The sequence below is a fragment of the Pipistrellus hanaki genome (assembly GCF_964339955.1).
Source record: "Pipistrellus hanaki genome assembly, chromosome: 14".
Taxonomy (NCBI): domain Eukaryota; kingdom Metazoa; phylum Chordata; class Mammalia; order Chiroptera; family Vespertilionidae; genus Pipistrellus; species Pipistrellus hanaki.
The window spans coordinates 11,107,289-11,128,281 of record NC_140516.1 but is presented as its reverse complement, the minus strand read 5'-3'; the positions used below and the strand labels follow the sequence as shown (position 1 = coordinate 11,128,281).

At 49.3% G+C, this 20,993-nt stretch overlaps 1 protein-coding gene across 1 annotated transcript in view; it reads right to left on the bottom strand.

Moving 5' to 3' along the window:
• Positions 1 to 231: 231 nt before the first annotated feature.
• The window catches only part of POLR3A (RNA polymerase III subunit A), a 46,323-nt gene continuing 25,561 nt past the window's right edge, over positions 232 to 20,993 (bottom strand). Inside the window, exons 18-31 of the mRNA XM_084903679.1 lie at positions 20,827 to 20,945; positions 19,083 to 19,220; positions 17,214 to 17,384; positions 16,262 to 16,375; positions 12,814 to 12,900; positions 12,646 to 12,728; positions 11,964 to 12,134; positions 10,181 to 10,274; positions 8,971 to 9,063; positions 7,738 to 7,902; positions 7,106 to 7,270; positions 6,758 to 6,889; positions 5,617 to 5,749; positions 232 to 3,437 (exon numbers count right to left, since the gene is read on the bottom strand). Of these exons, the coding sequence (XP_084759805.1) occupies positions 3,289 to 3,437; positions 5,617 to 5,749; positions 6,758 to 6,889; positions 7,106 to 7,270; positions 7,738 to 7,902; positions 8,971 to 9,063; positions 10,181 to 10,274; positions 11,964 to 12,134; positions 12,646 to 12,728; positions 12,814 to 12,900; positions 16,262 to 16,375; positions 17,214 to 17,384; positions 19,083 to 19,220; positions 20,827 to 20,945 (1,814 nt within the window). The 3' untranslated portion in view covers positions 232 to 3,288. The remainder of the gene's footprint in view (positions 3,438 to 5,616; positions 5,750 to 6,757; positions 6,890 to 7,105; positions 7,271 to 7,737; positions 7,903 to 8,970; positions 9,064 to 10,180; positions 10,275 to 11,963; positions 12,135 to 12,645; positions 12,729 to 12,813; positions 12,901 to 16,261; positions 16,376 to 17,213; positions 17,385 to 19,082; positions 19,221 to 20,826; positions 20,946 to 20,993) is intronic.

Genomic DNA, 20,993 nt, shown 5'->3' with positions numbered 1-20,993 from the left:
GCTCAGGCCCTTGGCTCCATGACTGCGATGTCAGCCCCTTCCCCGCTCTCCTGTGTGGTGTGAACACTGAAACCTACTGAGGAGCTGAGTGGGCAGGGCTAAGTCAGGAGGCCTCATCCCCAAGGCCACAAAGCCCAGCTCCACCTGGAGGAATTTAAAAGGGCTAGAGGATTGGGTTTTAGTTGTGACTTTTAGACTCTTTTTTAGTAAAAATAGTGATAGTCACAAAAAAAAAAAAAAATGCAAGCATACTTGATGAGTATATATTCTGTGCCAGGTGCTGCAATATCTTATATGCACAATCACAATGAAACTTCACAATGACCCTGAGTTAGGTACCATTCAAGGTCACCAGACAGAAAAGGGAAATTGGGATTTGAGTTCCAATTGTCTGATCATAGAATCCAGGCTTTTAACACGATGACTGCTGCCAGACAACGGCAGCCAGATGGGTAAATCCCAAGTATGCAGGGGCCGTCCCTAAGGGCCCAGCACACTGCCGGGTACAGAGCAGGAGCTTAACCAATACACATGGCCTTCAACATCCATTCACTAACCCTGCAAGTACGCTGGGGTTGGGGAGAGGATGGCAGCACGCTTTCCCAGGGTCTGCAGGCTGTGTCCTCTGCTCAAGTCCACACCCTCTGGCATCCACACCCAAGGGAGAGACCAAACTGGGGGCTTAAAGGGTTCTGAAGGGAAGGCTGGAACCTGGGGTGGGGGGTGCTCTGGTTCAGAGGGACCCTAGTGAGGCCTGGAGTGCTGAGCCTGCCCACAGGAACCAGGCCCTAGATTATGCTAGATGCACTTCTTGCCAAGTTTGATGCAGAACCTCTTTACCCGCTTTGCTGAGCTATTTTAAGAAGCATCTGTAGCGAATGGACCCGTTTCACTGCTGTATTTCTAGTTCTTAGCACAGTGCCTTCGAGATAGGAGGCCCTTATTTGTTGAATGAACAGTTGAGCTGGCACCTGGTCCTGGCCAGGTGGCACTTCCAGTACTTAGGGGGCACTACTGCCGCTCTGGGTTTGAATCAGCTCCATCACAGTGTGGGGTTGGTGCTTACTGCTGACCCCAGCACCTGACAGGGACCTGCTGCAGGGACATTGTTATTTTGAATCAGAGTCCATCCCAACCAGAGTATATCCCAATCATCTGCTTCACAACCCACAGCAGCGAGGTCCACCCTTCTCAAAAGGGCACACATAAACTACTAAAATGCTGTGGCATACCAATATATATATATATATATATTGTCAATCAGACAGGGGAAAAAAATGGTATAGTTTTGACTCATTCACACCGAATGGTTACTGTTATTGACTGTTGTCTCTGTTTAATTTGTCACTCTAAGGGAAAAGAGGTCAGTGCTCCTGACTAAACGGCCAGGCATTGCAGGCTTTAAAAATTCTTGCAACACACCAGTTGAAATTCGCTGACCTACAGGATGAATTGCTAGTTTTATGTATTTCAATTTTTCCTTCTTTTGAGCTTTGGTAGAAAAATAGAATTCTGCCAAGAGAGAGCAAAAATTTATGAAAAATCATTATACAGTGTCAGGTTCAATCAGACATGAATCAATGTGAATGCACACAGATAAACCCTGAAGTGGAAACACACCATAATTTAACTGACACAGTGAAACTCTGGGATGTTTCTCCTTCTCAAAGTGCTGAACACAGCAGGGGTTGTAACGGAGGCAATAGCTATTTTAATCCTTTGTAAAAGATAAAAAAGGGCAAACTGCTAGACAGATGACTAGGCAGGAATATGTATGTGTGAATGGCTGAGACAGAATATAAACGTTTTTCTTATTTCTTCCAAACAGGCCCAGAGTAAACCCTAACCTATGGATCTCACTCTGGAGAACACAGGGCAATCTGGTCTTCAAGCTCTGTGCTCACTATTAAGTCCTGGGCAGGGAGATGATTCCATTAGGGACAATTTCACACCCCGACCCCCCCTGGCACACACAGCAGGCAGCACACAGTTCCCAGCCAACATTGGTGTGCCTGTGGTCCCAGCAGCCGGCAGGACCCGAGAACCAGTGCCTACAGGACCCCTCACTTCCCACTGGGTGGTGAGCTCCCTCACAGAACCCTTCTATCCTGAGACACATGCTGATCCCAACCCATCTGCATCCACTACAATCCCGTCCCATGAGCGCTCCCAGGTGGCCGGGGCTCCTGGCAATGCAAAAACACACTGTTGCCGCCATATTTCCTCCCCCATCTTAAGCATGTGGCACACAGAAGCAAGTGGGTGCTGCTGGTGTTCCCTCCCGCCACCCTATACTCCAGAGGCCGTGAAACCACGCCAGGGAGGGTAGTCACCAGCAGGAGATGGCCTGGCATGTGCACCCTATTGTCACAGTATTTACTCTTCGAGGAGTCTGCTGTTGCTAACTGGGGCAAGTCCCCAGCTCCAGCTGACCCCACCTCCTGTTTGGGTGACCCTTTCACCCCTTACAGCTGGCACCTGCTGCCACTGCCCTGGGGCACTTCTCAGGCCACCAGTTCTGCACCCGTCCCCTGCGCACACAGGCGATTATTCAGGAGGGTGGGAGGCCACCCAGGTAGTGCCGGCAGCTGGGCCAGCTTCACTCATCACCTCCACGAACACCGGCAATCCCACCCCAGCAGGCCCAAACGCCAGCAAGGCTTCTGTGGGCCTCGAAGAATGGGCCTCCGACTCTGTCACAGGCAGAGTGACAAGGCAGTGCCACAACCTGAAGGAGCTGGAGGGAGACGAAGCAACGGGGTAGCCAGGGCATGAGAGAGCATTTCAGAGCAGCTGGGGCCTCAGGGCGGCTCGGCTCACTTTCCAATCCCAGACAGGCTCGTCAGCTCAGCCAGTTTTTCCAGACGCTTCAGGGCTGGCTTTCTTGGTTTCTAAGCTTCTGAGTTTCAAAAGTAAAATCAAATAACAAAAACACCAACTTTTTCAAACTGACCAAATAAATAATAGTAACAATATTTACACAAATACATTACACAGAGTCAGGCAGGACCAAGGGGCGGAGAACCCTGGGGCTCGGGCCCCTCGTTCCTGGTGACGGGGGGATGAGTGAGGACTCCTAGCGGGGCCTCCTGGTGTCAGAGGTAGAGGGGGCGGCAGGTGTGGAGAAGCCTCAGCTGTCCCAGCCAAGCACTGTGGGTGGTCAGGGTCACTGGGGGAGCTGCCCCCGGGGTGCCGGGGGCCTGCCCTGGCTGCTGGCATGGTGGGGACAGCAGGGCCTGCCCCAAGGAGCACAGCGCCGAGGCAGCCGCTGGTCCCCTCTTCCCGGGGCTATGTGACCAGAGGGATGTGGAATTCCTTTGTGTCGAAGATCAGGGGCCTCCTGGGAGGGCTCGGGTCCCTGTTGGCCTTGTGGAGCAGCTTGAAGAGCCCGGTTCCAATGTTCATGGGGATCCCCATGATGATGCATTCGGACACCCCTGAAAGCAAACAGAAGGAGATTAGAGAGCTGCTGACACACAGTGGGTTGTCAGGACAGAGACACTGCTAGGAGCCAGAAACTGGGATTCAAGTCCCAGCTCCACGACACATCAACTGGTTGAACCTGGGCTGGCCACTTTACTCATCTATGACGGGAAGCTGCGAAGCGCAGGCTGGCACCTGCTCCCAGCTGGTGGAGATTCTTACACTCAGGGGAAGGGCTGTGCCAGCCCACAGCCAGCTCCCGGCTGGAGACAGATGGCTCAGTGGTTCTCTCCCCAGAGCCAGACACTCTGTAGCGCTAACGTAGACGGCAAGGCTAGTGAAGGATGCGCAAGGACTCCTGAGTTTGCCATCCAGTGTTTGCTTAACTTAGGCCCAGAAGAAAAGCGAACTGGACGGCATGGTCAGGTGATGATTCCTGGAAACAGCAACAGCAAGCTGCTCACTGTGCTCAGCGCCCAGGCCTGGGCCAGGCTGAAGGTGGCAGCCCCAGCCTTGGGAGAGGCACAGCTCTAGCCGGAAACACTCAGAAGGCAGGGCTCCCTGGAGAGCCACAGAGTAGGGAGGTGGTGCAGATTCTTTCTCTGAGCCCCCGTTCGGCTTTACAAAATCAGTGCTGGGCTTTGCAGCCAGCTTCTAAAACACATATGTCAAACACAAGGCCCGCGGGCCAAATCCAGCCCGCCAGGCCTTGCAATGTGGCCCGCACCGCGCTGTCATCACTGCACTCCGCTGTCAGTTTATGACATTGTCAGTTTATGACTGTTCAGTAAACCATTCGGCCCGCGATTTAGGCTGGATTTTAGATTTTGGCCACTTCTCTGATTGAGTTCGACACCCCTACTCTAAAACAAGTGTGTGCCTACTACATTCTGGGCTTGGTGCTATCAGGAAACCAGGAAGGCAAAGGCAAACAACCAAACTAAAACCAACATGCAGTGAGGACGACGTCACATTACAACGTGTCCAGGACCAGGAGAGGGAAGATTTCAGTGGGGGTGGGTGGCTGGGCCAGGCCCCAAAGGGGACAGCAGCGGAGAGAGGGGCAGTGGGCAGGCCACAGGCAGGCAGCAGGGCTGCAGCACAGGCCCAGGGCCTCCATCCTGGTGGCAAGGCTGGGGTGCTGGGTCTTAGCGCCCTGGTCAAGCACTCTTGCTCTTACCTTTACCTTGGCTTTGGCCTTCTCTGCCCCAATCCCTGCTTCCTTTTCTTTCACCTTTTATTATCTTAAAGGATTATGTAATTCCTCTTTCCCTTTTCTGCAGCTGATGCCCTTTGAGAGGAGGAAGAGTGCATCTTAGGCGTACACTGACTGGGGCTCCACCTGCCCATCACCTGTGTGGCAAATCCACTCAAGAGCAGGAGGTGCTGGGAATGGCCAGGGGGAAGGAGAGCTCTGGAGGCGCGGAGGCGGCCAGGCCTAGAATCCCTGTGGCTTAGGGAGGCTCCTGAGCCTCCTGCGGCCCAGCTCCTCACGAGCTCCCACCTCAGGCCTGCAGGATCTTGGCACGAGAAAGGCTAGAGTAAAGCGGGCACTTTGTAAAGGAACCAGGAAGAGCCATGTGGGCAGCAGGGACTTTATGGCAGTTCCCCTTCCATCCTCTCCAGGCTTCTGGCGGAGGTGCACTCTGTGATCGGGGGGCAAGGCCAGTGCAGGGCAAGACTCTGCAGTTGGCAGGGATGGCAGGCAAGTTAGTTTTTCCGTCTTCTTACTTGCTAACAGGTTTGATACAACTCTCAGAGGTGCTGAGATACGGACATCTAAGGTGCCCAGAACAGGGGCTCCAAAAAACATAAAAGGCAGGCTTTTCTGCCGGGGAGTCAGGACAACAGGGAGGCCTGGCACTGCCCCTCCTGCCAGCCTTGGCATCACAAGAGGATGCAGGAGCGGCGCGGCGATTTCAGGGGCTGGAAAGGCTCCTGTATGCGCAGGGTCCATCTTTTCTTCTTGGACCGAAAACTAACTGTCCTGAAAGAGCAGCCTCCTAACAGATGTGGGGTGCTCCAGTCAAACTTGAGAGATAAAAATCTACTGGCTCCAGCTCCATGATGTGTGAATTTACTGTTAGAAAACAGAAGCTGTGCCTATTCAGGGTGGTCGCTTCTCAGAAAGCCCCCGCCAGGGTCTAAGCTGCTAACACCCCAGGCCTTGGGTGATGCTCTTAGCACACCTACCGCACACGGAGTCCTTCTGCCCAAAGTAGGCGGCGTCGAAGAGGTGGTCCGCCGTCTTCTCGAAGGAGGCCAGCATCAGCACGCTCTCCTTCATCTTGGCCAGGCCGAACCTGGTGATGCCCAGGACTTCGCCCTGTGTCAAAGGAGAAACCTGTCAGACTGGCACCCACGCCACTAACGAAAGCTCAGACCCAACCACACCCACAGCACCTCCTCACAGAACAAGCAAAAACCAGCCAAATGCAGTTTTATTCAAGTCACAACCTCAGGTGTGCACAGGAACCTAACAGCTACTGTCCCCCCGCCTCAGTGAGGCTGCCAGCCACTGACAACATGGATCCTTACACTCACAAGCAGGGGCCGTGGGACAAAGAGCTAAGAATCTAGAGAAAAGAGAGTACTTTCTGAAGATGCTCGTTACGTAAAGAAGAACTTAAAACTCAAAAAGCACAAAGCAGGGATAGAGTTAAGTCCATTTAGGTGTTTTCACCAAAAGGAATATTCTGCCACCATTAAAAAGTATACTTAAAAGCCGTGTAACAACATGGAGAATATAACGTTAAATTAAAAAGGACAGCATAAAAAACAGCAGGCCCGCTGTTCACTGCAACCACAGTAACAATATATGCTGCGGAGTTAGACTGAAAGCGGGACCTCAGAGCACGGCCTGGACTCCAGGTGGGAGTGTCCGGCCCTCCGAGTGCAGCACAGTCTGGATGGGAAGGCCATTAAAACCTGTTGTCCCCAGCGCTGCTAGAGGGGAGACTTTTTTTGGGGAAAAAATACATAACCATCTAACCTCAGCCCCCACGATCATGTTAACTTAGTCTTTTCCTGGAAATGGCTACAGAAGTGTGATAGATGGTTTCATTGGGAATAAACACCTCCGTTTGCCAGGACACCCCGGCCTTGGCAATAGCTGGCTTTGGTTTAGGATACATTTCTACCAAGAACAAAACCATTCTCCCCCTCATACCAGGAGGTTGCGGTGTTTGTACTGGCGTTTTACCAGAACACCCAGCCTGCCCGCCAGGCCTTGTTTTGGGGGATGGTGACGTCTTTTCTCGCAGTGGCCACCACAGCAAGCACTCTGTCTTATAAGCAGGCCGGCCTCATTCTCCTGAGACTGGGCCCCACGCACCTTGTAGGTCATGAGGTCGGAGAGCAGCATCACGTGCCTCCGGTCGATGCTCATGCCGTGGTTGACCATCGTGTACTGGATCTCGTTGATGATTGTTGTCCGGGCAGCTTCGATGCCCAGCGTTTTCTCCACCTACGGAGAGCCAGGGTGAGCGGAAGCAGCCACTTCCAGATGCCATTCCCCTCTCCCCGCTGCCCTGAAGGTTATGTATTTTTGGGGAAAAAATACATAACCATCTAACCTCAGCCCCCTACCGCACACGGCAAGCCCCGCGCCCTTTCCAGAATCAGGTCTTCAGTGGCAGACCCAGAGCAAACAGCTGTCCCAGGACCCGGGTGTGAGCAGTACCTCATACGTGTTATTGGAGGTGGTTCGGGTGCCCTTCACACCGTGAGTGGCCATGACTGCCCGCAGGTTATCACCCTCCACCAGGAGCTTGTACTTCTCCTTCCCACTCTGCTCGTCGATGTGGATGACAGCTCTGGACACCTCTGGGATGCCCTGCACCACCACCTGGATTCAGAGACACAGACGCTGAGGCCCTGCAGTGCCGTGGCCCCCGCCACCCGGCAGCCTCAGAAACCACGGCAGAGAGGAAGTGGACGCCGGGCCCGGGTGTTCCCGGGAGCATCCTGTTCTCGGTGGGGAGCATCAGCGACGTCCGCGCCCGAAAGTCCTGCCCACCGTCCTGAGGTCCGGGGAGAAGGCAGCAGTTCAGGGAACAGTGCCCTTCCCCAGCGTCAGTTTTATGAGAACAGAGGAGTCTAACAGACAGAGCTGGTGTGACTGTACTAAGAAGAAAACACCAACTGATTCCTTAGGAGGGTGGCACAGAAGGAGAAATGGGCGCCCCCTCAGTCTCAGGAGTGACAGCACTTAGGGTGCACTGGGGCTTGTATACTGACGTTGGAGGTAAACGCATCCCCTTACAAACCTCCGGCACTTGGCTGGGTAGGGCCTGAGGGTGACTGTCGCCTCACCTTGGGGAGGTCCTCCTTCAGGAACTGCAGCACGTAGTACATGGAGCTCTTGCTGTTCTCGCGGGGGGTGACACACACCACAGCCTCGCCGTGAACGGCCACGTCGCCCGGCTTCACTCGGAGCTTGGACATGCAGATGGAGTACCGCACCGTCTCCGCGTTCACCTGCGGGGGGGGGGGGGGGCGCGGGGCGCCGCAGGCCCAGGGCATTACTGACGGTTTGGAGCCTCTGATTCCAGTATTCCTCAGCCTTTTGTCATCGTGCCCCTCTAGGAAGTCTTTTCAGGCTTTCCCCCCCAAATCTCTCTCCCCTCCATGAAATTCTAATACTAGAGATACACTATATTTATTATGTAATGTATGTTGATCTGTGATTATTTATAAAATAGTTTCTTTTTATAGTCCCTCCACACCCCACTGGAAATGCATGCTCAATTCATGGCATCATGCCTGGGCTCCAGGGGAGTCTGGAGTGCGAGGTTGGCGGCCAGGACAATTTAAAAGCATCAGTGCCACTTCCCCTGTACGACCTCACAGCTACTCGCATCTACACTCCCGATGCGGCCCCGCTCTTATGCTAAAGGACAGAGGCAGGTGGCAGAGGCAGGTGGCCAGAGCCAGGTGGCCAGAGCCAGCCTAGAGAAACCCCGACCTGGAAAACTGGCTGCTCAATTTGGGTCATCTTTCCATTAAAACACACTTGAACTTGGTACTTGAGAGAAGGGGCACAAAATGTATGGGTTTTAATTACCCAGAGAGGGAGGAAGGTGCCAAGAAGTTACGCAGTTTGTGCCCCGCCTCAGTCTGTCCCTGAGAAGGACTGATAATCTTTCAACCATAAATGCCATATGGTAAGTAAAGGGTAACCTGTTCACCCAAAAACATTCCCTGAGCCAGCCAGGTGCAGTGCTGGCGCCGGGGCCAGAAATTTGGAAGACACAGACAGCCCTAGGGCCCTTCTAGACACTGGGAAGACGGACAAGACCAATACTGCAGCACTTTGTCATGGTGAATGGGTACGGTGGCCTGCACAAAATTTCAACTAATTTCCTGTGTGACGTTCGATGGCAACATCTGTGTCAGGTCAGGTTTAGAAAGAGACCGTGAAGGTGCAACAGATTCACACAGAAGCACTGAAGGCAAGCCTCTGCAGCGCGCCCGTGCTGGCCTCCTCACCGGCACAGCCTGGGACGGACAGGGGGACTGCCGCTACACATTTAGTTAACGACTCACTTCCAGCCTCAGGAGTCTGATCCGCTCCAGGGAGAGCTTGACCAGGATAAAGCAGTCGTCGGGGAGGAACACCTCTTCGATGTACTCTGAAATCTGTGTATCAGAAGACCGGCATGTTAGTCAGCCACTTTCCCTTTTTCTAAAAGCATTCACTGCATGTTTCTTTCTTTAAAAAAATATGTTTCGAGACCGGTTTGGCTCAGTGGATGGAGCGTCGGCCTGCAGACTGAAAGGTTCCGGGTTCGATTCCGGTCAAGGGCATGTACCTTGGTTGTGGGCTCACCCCCAATGGGGGGTGTGCAAGAGGCAGCTGGTCGATGCTTCTCTCTCATCGACGTTTCTAACTCTCTATCCCTCTCAATTCCTCTCTGTGTAAAATCAATAAAATATATTTAAAAAAAATATGTTTCTATTCATTGAGAGAGGAAAGAAGAGGGAGATAGAAATACCGATGAGAGAGAAACATCATCCATTGATTGCCTCCTGCACTCCCCTCTGGGGACTGAGTCCGCAACCCAGGCATGTGCCCTGACTGGGAATAGGACCTCCATCTCTAGGTTCCTGGGTTGACACTCAACCACGGATCCACACCAGCTGAGACACTGGCTGTTTCTTGTATGTGTCCTGATTGGGGATTGAATTCCCCACCTTGGCGTTCTGAGATGCTGCTCTAACCAACTGAGTTACCTGGCCAGGGCCTGCTTACTCTTTTTTTTAAAGTTGATTTTAGAGGGATAGGACAAGGGAGGGGATTTTGTTGTTTCACTTATTTATGCATTCATTGGTTGCTTCTTGCACATTTCCTGACAGGGGATGGAACCTGCAACCTTGGTGTATCTGGATCAGGGGTCTTCAAACTACGGCCCGCGGGCCACATGCGGCCCGCAGAGGAGTCTGATCCGGCCCGCCAGGTTTTTTGGGCAGTGAGCGCAGCTGAGGTGTTACAGTAGGAATTAGTAGTTCATATAGTCCGGCCCTCCAGCTCTCTGAGGGACCGTGATCTGGCCCCCACTTTAAAAAGTTTGAGGACCCCTGATCTGGATGATGCTCTAACCAACAGAGTACCTGGCCAGGCCTGCTCTCTCTTTTCTTTTAAGGACATTGAATAGTGTGGACACACCGAGTGGCATACCTATTGCACCTGGCTTTTATATTTCCTTGCAATATGACTGATCTAGTTTTCTCATTATTAAAAGGGATTTCTCCTTACCTCTCCCAAGAGGGTTTTCTCAATTCTCCCTTTCACGAGGCGAGCATAATCTGCATCGTCATCCTTGTCTAGCTGAGCCGTGATGATTGGAGTGCTGAAAAAGTAAAGCAAAAACAATGTCAGCACGAGGAGTAAGCCTGCTCGAAGATGGCTGCTTGTTAAATCCGCACACAAAAGCAACTGCAACTAATTGAGCATTTGCTTTGTCAAACTGCTTCCTCAGACATTCTCATTTATTATTTTAAAATATATTTTTATTGATTTCAGAGAGGAAGAGAGAGGGAGAGAAATAGAAACATCAATGATGAGAGAAAACCACTGACTGGCTGCCTCCTATACACCCCCCTACTGTGGATCAAGCCCACAACCTGGGCATGTGACCTTGACCAGAATCGAATCCAGGACCCTTCAATCTGCAGGCCAACACTGTATCCACTGAGTCAAACCAGCTAGGGCCAGACATTCTCATTTACATTTACTATTTTTGGAGTCCATGAGGCAAACCACTCTACCAGTGAATGAAATGCCTTCTATGAAATTCTTTCTGACCAAGTACACCTATCTCTTCCTCTTTGGCCCTAATCAGTAGTTAATTAGTTCTGTTCCCTGAGTAAAATGGCTCTTTGTGTATTATAGCTTCCGCCATTCCTTTCCCCTGCCCCATAACCTGCTCTCCAGGACACCTCCAGCTCCTCCAACACCCACTGTCCTGGTAGTATCCCCTGAACACACAGTCCTGGAAGAGGCGGAACCTCCCGAGAAGGCAGGCGGAGCCCCCGCCACTGTGGACGTCTATGGTTGCCATTCCACAGCCACATGCAGCTTTTCTTCACTTAATGCTATGTTTACTCAGATTACAGATGAATCATCAAATGCACTGTAACATATTTCTCTATTTTCTAATCTCTACAAATCCTATCATGAAATCACGTGGGAGTCTCAGAACATGACCACAGCCCAAATGGTAGACACAGGCCTGGTTAGGCTGGAAATATAACATCAAAAATTTGAAACCTGCCCAGCCGTGTGGTTCAGTGGTTGAGTGGCAACCAATGCACCAGGAGATTGCCAGTTCGATTCCTGGTCAGGGCACGTGCCCAGGTTGTGGGCTCAATCTCCAGCAGGAAGTGTGTCAGAAGGCAGCCAATCAATGATTCTCTCTCATCATTGATGTTTATATCTTTCTTTTCCCCTCTCTCTAAAATCAGTAAAAACATTTAAAAAGAAAAGGGAAACCTAGTCCTGGTTGGGTGTGCAATGGTTAGCGTGTTGGCTTGTGCACCGAAGGATCTCAGATTTGATTCCTGATCAAGAGCATGTACCTGGGTTGCAAGTTCAATCCCTGGCCTTAGCCAGTTCACGTACATGAGGCAACTAATCGATGTGTCTCTCTTATATCAATGTTTCTCTCTCTCTCCATCCCCCTCCCACTTTCTAAAAAAAGGGGAAACTTAAAAGATCCTTGGGTAAGGATTAACAAAAACAAAAAAAGTCTGAAATCTTCATTGCCACATTGCTGTCATTTTCCCAGTAGTTCTTTAGGTTTCTCTCTTTCATGTGACCAATGGCCATAAAGAACCACTTTTCAATTTTGACTTTACGTATCTAGTTTCAACTAGTATTTTTTTTCCAGAGGTTTTTTTAAAAGCTAAAATATGATTAACACAGGCATGCCACTGAAGTTTGAGATACTGCCCATTTAAACAGCACACACGACAAGAGAGTCATTGCTTCTGAAAAAACGAGACAGGCAGTATGGGAGAAGGGAAACGGAGGCAGGCACCTGATGGCCTTGGAAGCGTTGATGATCTCTTTGATGCGGGGCACACCCAGGGTGATGTTCATGGAGGCCACGCCTGCAAAGTGGAAAGTCTTCAGGGTCATCTGGGTGCCCGGCTCCCCGATGCTCTGGGCACAGAGGGCACCTACCGCAGAACCAGGCTCCATCTGTGCCCTAGAAGGAAGATATGGATGGAAAGTCCAGTAAAACTGCCAGGGAGAAGCTGCTGGTTATTTCTTTTCAGCAGAAAAAAATGCCTTCAGGGTCAGGAAGGAATTTCAACGAGCCAAGCTGTGCTGGTGGCAGAGGAACTGGCATAGATTGGTAATACGTGCATACAGGGGACACAATGCCCAGAAGGGTCAGATGATGGAACTGAATACTGTGTGCCTACTTGTGGTCAACGTGCAATGACTGGGCCCCAAGTCTATTGCCTGAAGAAGCTATGAGAGCCTGCTAACAAATGGAACTGAAGGCAGAGACAGGGATGGCGCCTGCCAAATATATATTAATTTCTCTGTGGGGAGAAAACACTTGGAAATTTCTTTGCAATTCCACACCTTGGAGCATCCGTTTGTACAGGCAATCATTAAGTGGTGTTGGTGCAGAATTCTGTTCCCATGGGCCAATAGGAAGGCTCTGAGACCCTGTGACTACCAGTAGTCTAAGACGGTGAGCATCCTACCTCATGTACTTGTCCCTGCAGGTCTCCAGAAACTTTTCTATTTGGGTGGGGGTGATCCGGTCCAACTGGTACAGCACCCGGGGCTAGAGGAGAAAACCAAGTGCAGAGTTAGGGCTGGCACCTGAAAATACCCGAGTGTCCGCCCTTCCAGCCGGGAAGGCCATTTACCTCTGTTGTGCCATTGTCGTTGATGCCGTATTTATCTCTGGTTTTCTTGATCTTCTCAGAAACCCCCTTAATGAATTCCTTTATTTCCTGAATGATTACATAGCAAATATCAATAATTCAGATGATATGATGTGTTTTATAAACTTCAGTAATAGGCAAGCCCATGGTATCACTAACATAGTGACAGCTAAATGCATACTTTAAGGCAGGGGTCTTCAAATTACGGCCCGCGGGCCACATGCGGCCCGCAGAGGAGTCTGATCCGGCCCGCCAGGTTTTTTGGGCAGTGAGCGCAGCCGAGGTGTTACAGTAGGAATTAGTAGTTCATATAGTCCGGCCCTCCAGCTCTCTGAGGGACCGTGATCTGGCCTCCACTTTAAAAAGTTTGAGGACCCCTGCTTTAAGGGATACAACACGGATAAAGTTCTTACTACAAAATGTTACTACCAAGGGATAACCTAATCATCCACATCCTGGACACAGCGCTCACTGGTTCAGATATTTCTAGGGCCTTTTTTCTCCAATGATGCTTCAGCAATGGCCCACACCACCACTTTCCTGGCCCTGCCATGTTACCCTTATACTAGGTAAGCCTTCTTACCTTCCGCTGTCCCTTTGCTCTCCCGGCATACACACTGCCTCCATTCACACAGCTCAGAGCAGGTAGAAATGTACTGTTATACTTAGTTTCTAGACTGATTAACTTTAAGTTTTCTCCTGAAGTCATTATGATCAATTTAAAAACTAACAGGCTTTGCAGACATTATGTACATTTCAAAGGAAACACCCCCACACTCAGCTCCCTTACTCTCACCTCAGCCTCACCCCTCAGTCTCCGACTCCCTTTCCACACAATCAGAAATTTGGAAGGGTTCCTGGAAACCGCTCTCAGCTAGAATTGAAACATCAGTATATTTGCTATTCCTGCTGCTGTATTTAAGTACTCTCAAAAGACAAAAAAACAAAAAAGGATGGAAGAACAGAACTTTAAGCAGCAGGATGGAGACAAAGTGGAGCAAGGAAGGTGAGAAGTACATCACGAGGAGGGCAGTATTGGAGACCACAGACCTGAGGCAAAGTTTTCTGGCAACCCCCAGAGGGGAGAAAAACCATCTGTTTTACAGCTGACAGTGTGTCACTCCTCATGGTCACTCCCAGGACCAGGACAGTGTCACCTCCTCCCGCCAGTGCTGTGCTGTGATGCACTGCCCCCTTCAGAGTGCGGCTCCCAGGGGGTCACACTTGATAGGACTGACTTGGCACTTCTCAAATGAGCCGAGAGCACACACCACAGAGCAGAGCCCTCTCCCCGGGCGTGACTCTGCCTCACAGGGACTATTCAAAGGCAGCATGCGCTGTGCTGCCTCACTTTTCCTCTATGTTATCTGTGGGAGGAGCCTCTTCCACATTGCTGACTTCCTCCCCGCCTTCTTGTCTAGCCGCTGCCGTATCTTTTAGGGAAAGCTCCTGAGATCCTCTTGGCTCAGATGCTGCCACTGTCGCCGGGTGTGAAAGGTGCACCACCTGCCGGTGCAGGGAAAATGGAGAGAGAGCCCGCGGCCGGGCATCTGGAGGAACTCTGCACACATAGTAGAGAGGACACACCTAAAGCCACTCCCCAGCTCAGGCTCTGGAAACGAACCTTTAGTGGCCACCCACAGGGACCCGCTTCCAGCGGCTTTGCTGAAATGACTTACACAAAAGTTAGACATACTGGAGGTAAAAAAAAAGAGGGCTCATTTTACAGAAATGAAAACTGAAATAAGCTACTAAGAATTCAGCTGAATCAACCCATGCATACTACAGGGAACTCACAACATGGCAAGTGACAGGCGATTAATCACACGCTTAACTAGCAGTTAGGTTCTCACACCCACACCACAGCAGTCTGTGAGCAGGGGCACCAGCCTCCGGCAGGGCCAGGGCTCAATGCCACTCAGCAGCCGCCTCCGCTGCCTCAGTTCTGGCAAGGCGAGGGCCGGGACACATCTCAGAGGCGCAGACAAATGTCTGGCCAGCGGATTTTGAACTCTCTTGGAAAGACTGAGCTCACCAGATTGTGAGCCACTGAAGGGCAAGGACATGTTTAGTCATCTTTGTGTTCCCAGGACCTGCACAGTGTATGACACAGTGCTGCTCACTGACTAAATAAACACTGAGGTCAGAGGTCACCCATAACCCTTGTCAAAGACAAGCCAGAGGCCGGTCCGAAGTGACGCACAGGAGGCCTGCTTGCCAGCCCTAGGATGAAGGGCTGTCGTCTCCAGAGCTGGCAAGCAGCCGAGTGCTGCTCGGTTCACCCCTCTACGCTCAGCAGTGGCAGCATGCGAAGTGTGTTACCTCATTATATTTCTCATAGCCTGTCTCAGTTAAGGTCTTCAAGGATAAACAGAGAAATATGTAAGCAAATATGATGATGTAGAAAAACAAAACCATAACTCTAACTTGTTAGTTAAAAAAAAAAAAAAAAATCTATGGAAAAACATTAAAACAAAGGCTCCCAGCCTAGCCATACTCTTGATTTAAACATATCACATTCTGTAAGATTCTTTTTCCCCTTTCACTCCTCAACATAAAAGGAAGTGAAGCTTCCTTAACTCCCCAAAAAGTATCCTTGTACTTTCACTCTGTGGCTTTTAAAATGTTTTAAATATATTTTTTACTGATTTCAGAGAGAGGAAGGAAGAAGGAGAGATAGAAACATCAATGATGAGAGAATCATTGATTGGCTGCCTCCTGCACGCCCCCTATTGGGGATTGAATGTGCAACCTAGGCATGTGCCCTGACCTGGAAATGAACCATGACTTCCTGGTTCAACTACTGAGCCACACCAGCTGGGCATGGTTTTTATTTCTGATATACTGAAAGGGATACATTCCTGCTGTTTTTTGCTGCATTTGAATAACCAATCAGTACAAACAAGAAACAACCGGTTCCTGCATCCCTTTGCTTTTGATCATAACCACATAAAGAGAAAGGAGCTGCTTAAACGGGTCAGTGACATTAAAAAAAGAAAAACAAAAAATGAACAACAAAAAAAACCCCTAAGAGGTACCAGCTCCCCTGAAGAAAAAGAAGGGCAGACTCATGGAGTAGGAGAAAGAGTGATTTAAAAGGGCACTGAGACAGCCCCCCTACCAATACAAATTACTGGAACTCAGAATGAACAAAGAAGAGCTGGCCCATAGGAGGGGTGACGCACAAATCAGTTCTCTAGCATTCTTCTAATAGGAAAACACTGTGTAGAAGCCACAAACTAAGAAAGACATGAGATAAATTCTTCACATTGGCTGCAGAGATTTTGCCTCAGCCATTCTTTTGCTTAATTTTTTAAACAAAGAAACACTCTTACACAACCTCCCCCACCCTCACTCCCCATTTCATGAAAGTCCCCCGCTGGCCTTGGCCTGGTGACAGCCAAGGGGGGCGATCAGCACCGGAGCTTACCTGCAGGAAGCTGTCCTGGCAGCAGAGGAATTCGTGCTTCTTCATGATGGACTCGGTGCTCAGGACCAGCTCGTTTTTACTGAGCGCAGGCTCGCTCCGACACGGGAAGACTGCCTCAAGTGTTCAAAGGACAAAGCGTGATGTGGGGGGCAACGGAGAAGGGGGCAATATTAAATGAAAGAAGCTACAAGAGACAGGATACTTAGAGGGATCTTCTAGCACCTGTGATGTTTTTCTCCTTCAAAACAAGTTTTAGATTCTACCTTTAATATGAAGGTGGAAACGGTAAACTTACACAAAGACTTCTGGGTACTGTCACACTGCTCCCAAACTTCACACTGACCCAGATTTGCATTAAAGATACAAATTGTTGTTTTAAAAAATTCCAAATATTTTAAGAGTGAAAATATTCCTCCACCCTCAAGCTCATAGCATTTCCCCAAAGATGTAAGGGCTCCATATCATCCTAATGCACAGGCAGACCACTATGTATCTGAATTCTCCTCCCTGATGGTCTGCCTCTACCACAAGCAGTGCTGGAAAACACTCTTGGCACCCTTAGATCATTTCTGCAGGGCTGGTTCCTCTCAGAGGAACTATGGGAGCAAAAGGCACCCACATTTTAATTCAGATCAGTACTGTCAAACTATCTTCTAAAAGGCTGCTCTAAATTATGTGAAATGTAACTGCTTTTCACACCCATGACTTATAACACTGGCCTGTTACACAGAAACAAAAGCCCCCTTCTACTGGATTTGATGACTAACACTAGACTTTGAAATTGAGAAAATATTTTCCTTTAATATTGGAAAACTTATACAGAGTAACATAAAAGGAAAATACTAAGCCTGTAGTTAAGTAGATATGATTGAGCATTAAACTGTGTGTGATTTTCCAAAGGGCACCTCCATCCTAAGAACACTCCAACCCCAGATATAACACTAAATCTTACTTTGATGTTGTCCAGAACCCTTTTAAACTCCAAGGGCTCATCTTTTCCCTCCATAGCTGCGGGATCTAAGCCATCTCCCCCGTAAATGAACTGTATGATATCTCCCGTAGAGCTTCGGACTGTCAAATCATACTGTGAACAAAGGTCTTCAAGGGACTTCACAAGCCTTCTCTAAAGGGAACGAAACAGAAAACAAAGACTAGTCACATGTGCAGAGGATGAGATTCCCAACTCTAAGTTTCAAGGTTACTAGCACTTTAAATCACATAAAAACATTTTATTAGAAATCCCTTAAAAACATCCCCCTAACCCCAAGAACGAGGCCAAGTTGCCTCACTAACCTGTCCAGTGGGGTTTAGAATATGCCCAACCTCCAGCACTTTGGTGTGTTTTAGAATACCTGCAATTTAAACCCCATCTACCCTGAAGGAATATGCAAACACTGTTTTCCTAGCCTGCTGTGCCTCCTCTCTCTTTCTCCCTAAGGTATAAATTAATGCAACAGCTTTGCATTTCTAAACACAACTTAATCTCGGACCCCCGTGGACTTCAATATGAATTACAGAGGATCAGGTACAGACCCTCTTCTGGGACAGGGGAAGGAGAACAGGGCCAGCATTGTGTCTGAACCAGCAGGCAGCGGCCATTTCTCAAATCTGCTCAGGGAACACCTTCCCCCAGCAGAACCCACTGCAGCACAATGTGAGGGTGGCTCAGTGAATTAGGGAGAAAGAACTCTTCCTCCAGGCAACTTCAAAACAAAAACCCCTGCTGCCAGAACCAATTTGTTCCAGGTTAACACACTGCTCTGGGAAATCCATATTCTACTCCAAAACGTAAAGACAAAAAATAGAGTCAAAGACATTCTGTAAAAGCATTTTAGTCCTTGGGCTTTTGACAAAAGCAGCACACTCCAAAACTGAAGGGCAATTTCCCACCAAAAGGTGATGAAAAGGGAAGTATCAGTAATGACACACCACAGGAGCTACAGAAGAGGCTAGAGAAGGTGTCTACTGGCTGGAGCCGATTTCACCCTCAGCGGCCCACTCGCCCAACATCCCTGGTTCCCAATTTGCAAAGGGCCATGCTTCTCAGACTGGCATCCACAGTGGTGGGAGACAGAGGACACAAAGCTACAGCGAGTTCATGGTCCAGCAACTTGAAGTGTTAACTTTACTTGGTGGTGTAAGCAGGTAAAAACATTAAAACTAAATAAACATATATTACTAGTACAGAGAAGAAATGAAAATTAGACTGGAAAAAAACAAAACACAACGAAACAAAACAAAATCCCTTGCTAAGGATTTTTCCCCCCCAGTCTACGGAAGAACAAAGCAGGAATGTGTTTCCACTCCTCTGCATCAGGGGCACAGGAAACCTCTAGTTTAAATTAACCCCCTGGCCCTGTTATCCTAGACTGCACACACAGTGGGGAGCCTTCCCTCCCAGCTCCCCTGCGGGCACCAAAATGCCAAGATAGATGATACTAATAATGCTTAGTACACACACAGCTGCAAAGGGAAGCAGAGTCCTCTCCATAGACAGGAGGTATGCACTGCCACTCCCACTGTGTGCATTAGGAAACAGAGGCTCAGTGAGGGTCAACCCTTAAGTTCCAGAATGCACATTCTCCTCCCATAGAGCCTTGCAAAGTGTGGCTCTGGCCTGGTCTTGATCATTCGAGGTTCACAGCATTTGGAACATTAACATTACCCTTTTTTGTTAATTTCTTCTGTTTCTTAATTTTTCCTTTTTATTACCAAACAGGGTACATTTTAGCTCATGTACAAAATATGTAAACACTCAGCAGTCAAAATCCACAGAGCTCTGTCCTACTCTGTTGCCAATGGCCTACATTTCTTCAATTACCTGCATGTATCCCGTTTCAGCTGTCTTTACGGCTGTGTCGACTAGACCTTCCCGGCCAGCCATTGTGTGGAAGAAAAACTCAGTTGGTGTCAAACCAGAATAAAAGCTATTAGCCACAAAGCCTTTGGCAGCTGGGAGCTAAAGAGAGGTAGAAAAAAAGAAAAATCAAACAAAAATAGTTCAGGGTCCACCATTCCAAAACCCATTCACATCAGAAAATGCCACCCCTTCCAGCTAGAAATCCTTGGCCACTGCACTCTCTGAAGTGGCGGGCTTTGTATACTGTCCCCTAAATGAGAAATAATTTGGCACAACCCATTCTTACCAGAGACAAGGAGGGTGAGGTCCCCGCCAGGGCTGGTGCTGGTGCCAGTGGCAGGCAAGTGGCTCAGGAGAGAAAACCAAAGCCTGGGCTGCCATCCCTAGAGCAGACGGGCAGCCAAGGACCTCGGAGGGCACTCATTGACTGCAGCAGCCAGCCCGTTTCCTGGGAAGTAGTGACTCCCATAAAGACATCCTTCCTGGGCCAGCCTATCCACCTCCAGAACATAGCCATGGGCTGCTACTGTTTATGGGGTTCACTTGGGGTGCGGGAAATGTCCTAAAATTAGATGATGGGGATGATCACACCATCATGTGAATATACTTACTAACTGTACATTCAGTCACTGAACTGTACACTTTGAATGGGTGACTATGACATATACAATGTATTTCAGTGATACTGTTAACAATATGCACATATGTAAAGCACCATGTGAAATGGCCAAATAGCCTTTGGTCTGGATATTCTATGCTCCTTAGAGGACAACTGAGAAGAACAGACCAACCTCCTGCTTCCTTACTGTGTTTAAGGGGCAACCTGTGGACTCAGAGACCTTTCTACCCAAGCAGACTTCCCCAAGTCTAATCTAGCACTGGCCCAGGGACCGAGAAGTCTGGATGCCCTTGGCCTCTCCTCCAAACTAGTCAGCTGCCCTACAACTCTGAGCCCGACACACAGGCAGGTACCATTCCAGCGACCATTTATTTGCCTGACTGCTGGTGAATTCTGACCAGGAGCAGAGGACCTGCATTGTTCCTGGAGCTACCTCATACCCAGACTCCATACATCTCAGGACAGCAGTGCTGTCTGCCTAGGAGGGGCTGCACAGAAATACTGCAGTTCCAAGTGGCAGGAGCTGTTGGGCTCCACACCCAGAATTCACTGAGGGCCCAAATCTACTTTAAGTTCTGTAACTACAGGTTTAACAGTTGTCTGCCCTGAGTCCCAGAACAACCTCAGCACAGGTTTGCCTCTCTCTGCTTACATTAGCGCCCAAACCACAAGGCTAATAGAATTCAGAAGACATTAAAAAGCTGAGTTTGAGAATTCCAGAGGGAGAACCTAAAATTTCTTGTTTGGCTTAAACTATTTAAAAATTTAAACTATTTAAAAATCCTTAACTTTTATGTAAATCTCCCCCAAATAAGCAAACAGATTGAACATATATATATAAATATTCATTCTGATGGCTTACGTTGGATGGGAACCTGAAATCCTCCCCCTCGGAGAGGGACTTCAAAGGGGGCATTGTCCAAGTGTTACCAGGCTCCTTCTACGAGACCCGGTTGGGTTGAAGAGGCAATAACTACCCTGAGCAGTGCCAGCCCTTGTATGTGGTTGGCAGCTGCAGAGCTCAGCTACTCTCTTCTGCACTGCGGATGGCTGTCCTTAAGTTCTGCCTGACCCTCCACTGCTTACCTTTGAGTGTTTTTCAAAGTGAGGCAAGGACCTGTTTTCAAAGCCATCTGGCACTCGGGAGCCACTGATGGCTTGCTGTCCCACACAGGCAATCATCTGTGATATGTTAATGAAGGAACCTGGGGAAGCAGGTCAGGAATATAACATCATTTACTGAAATAACACTA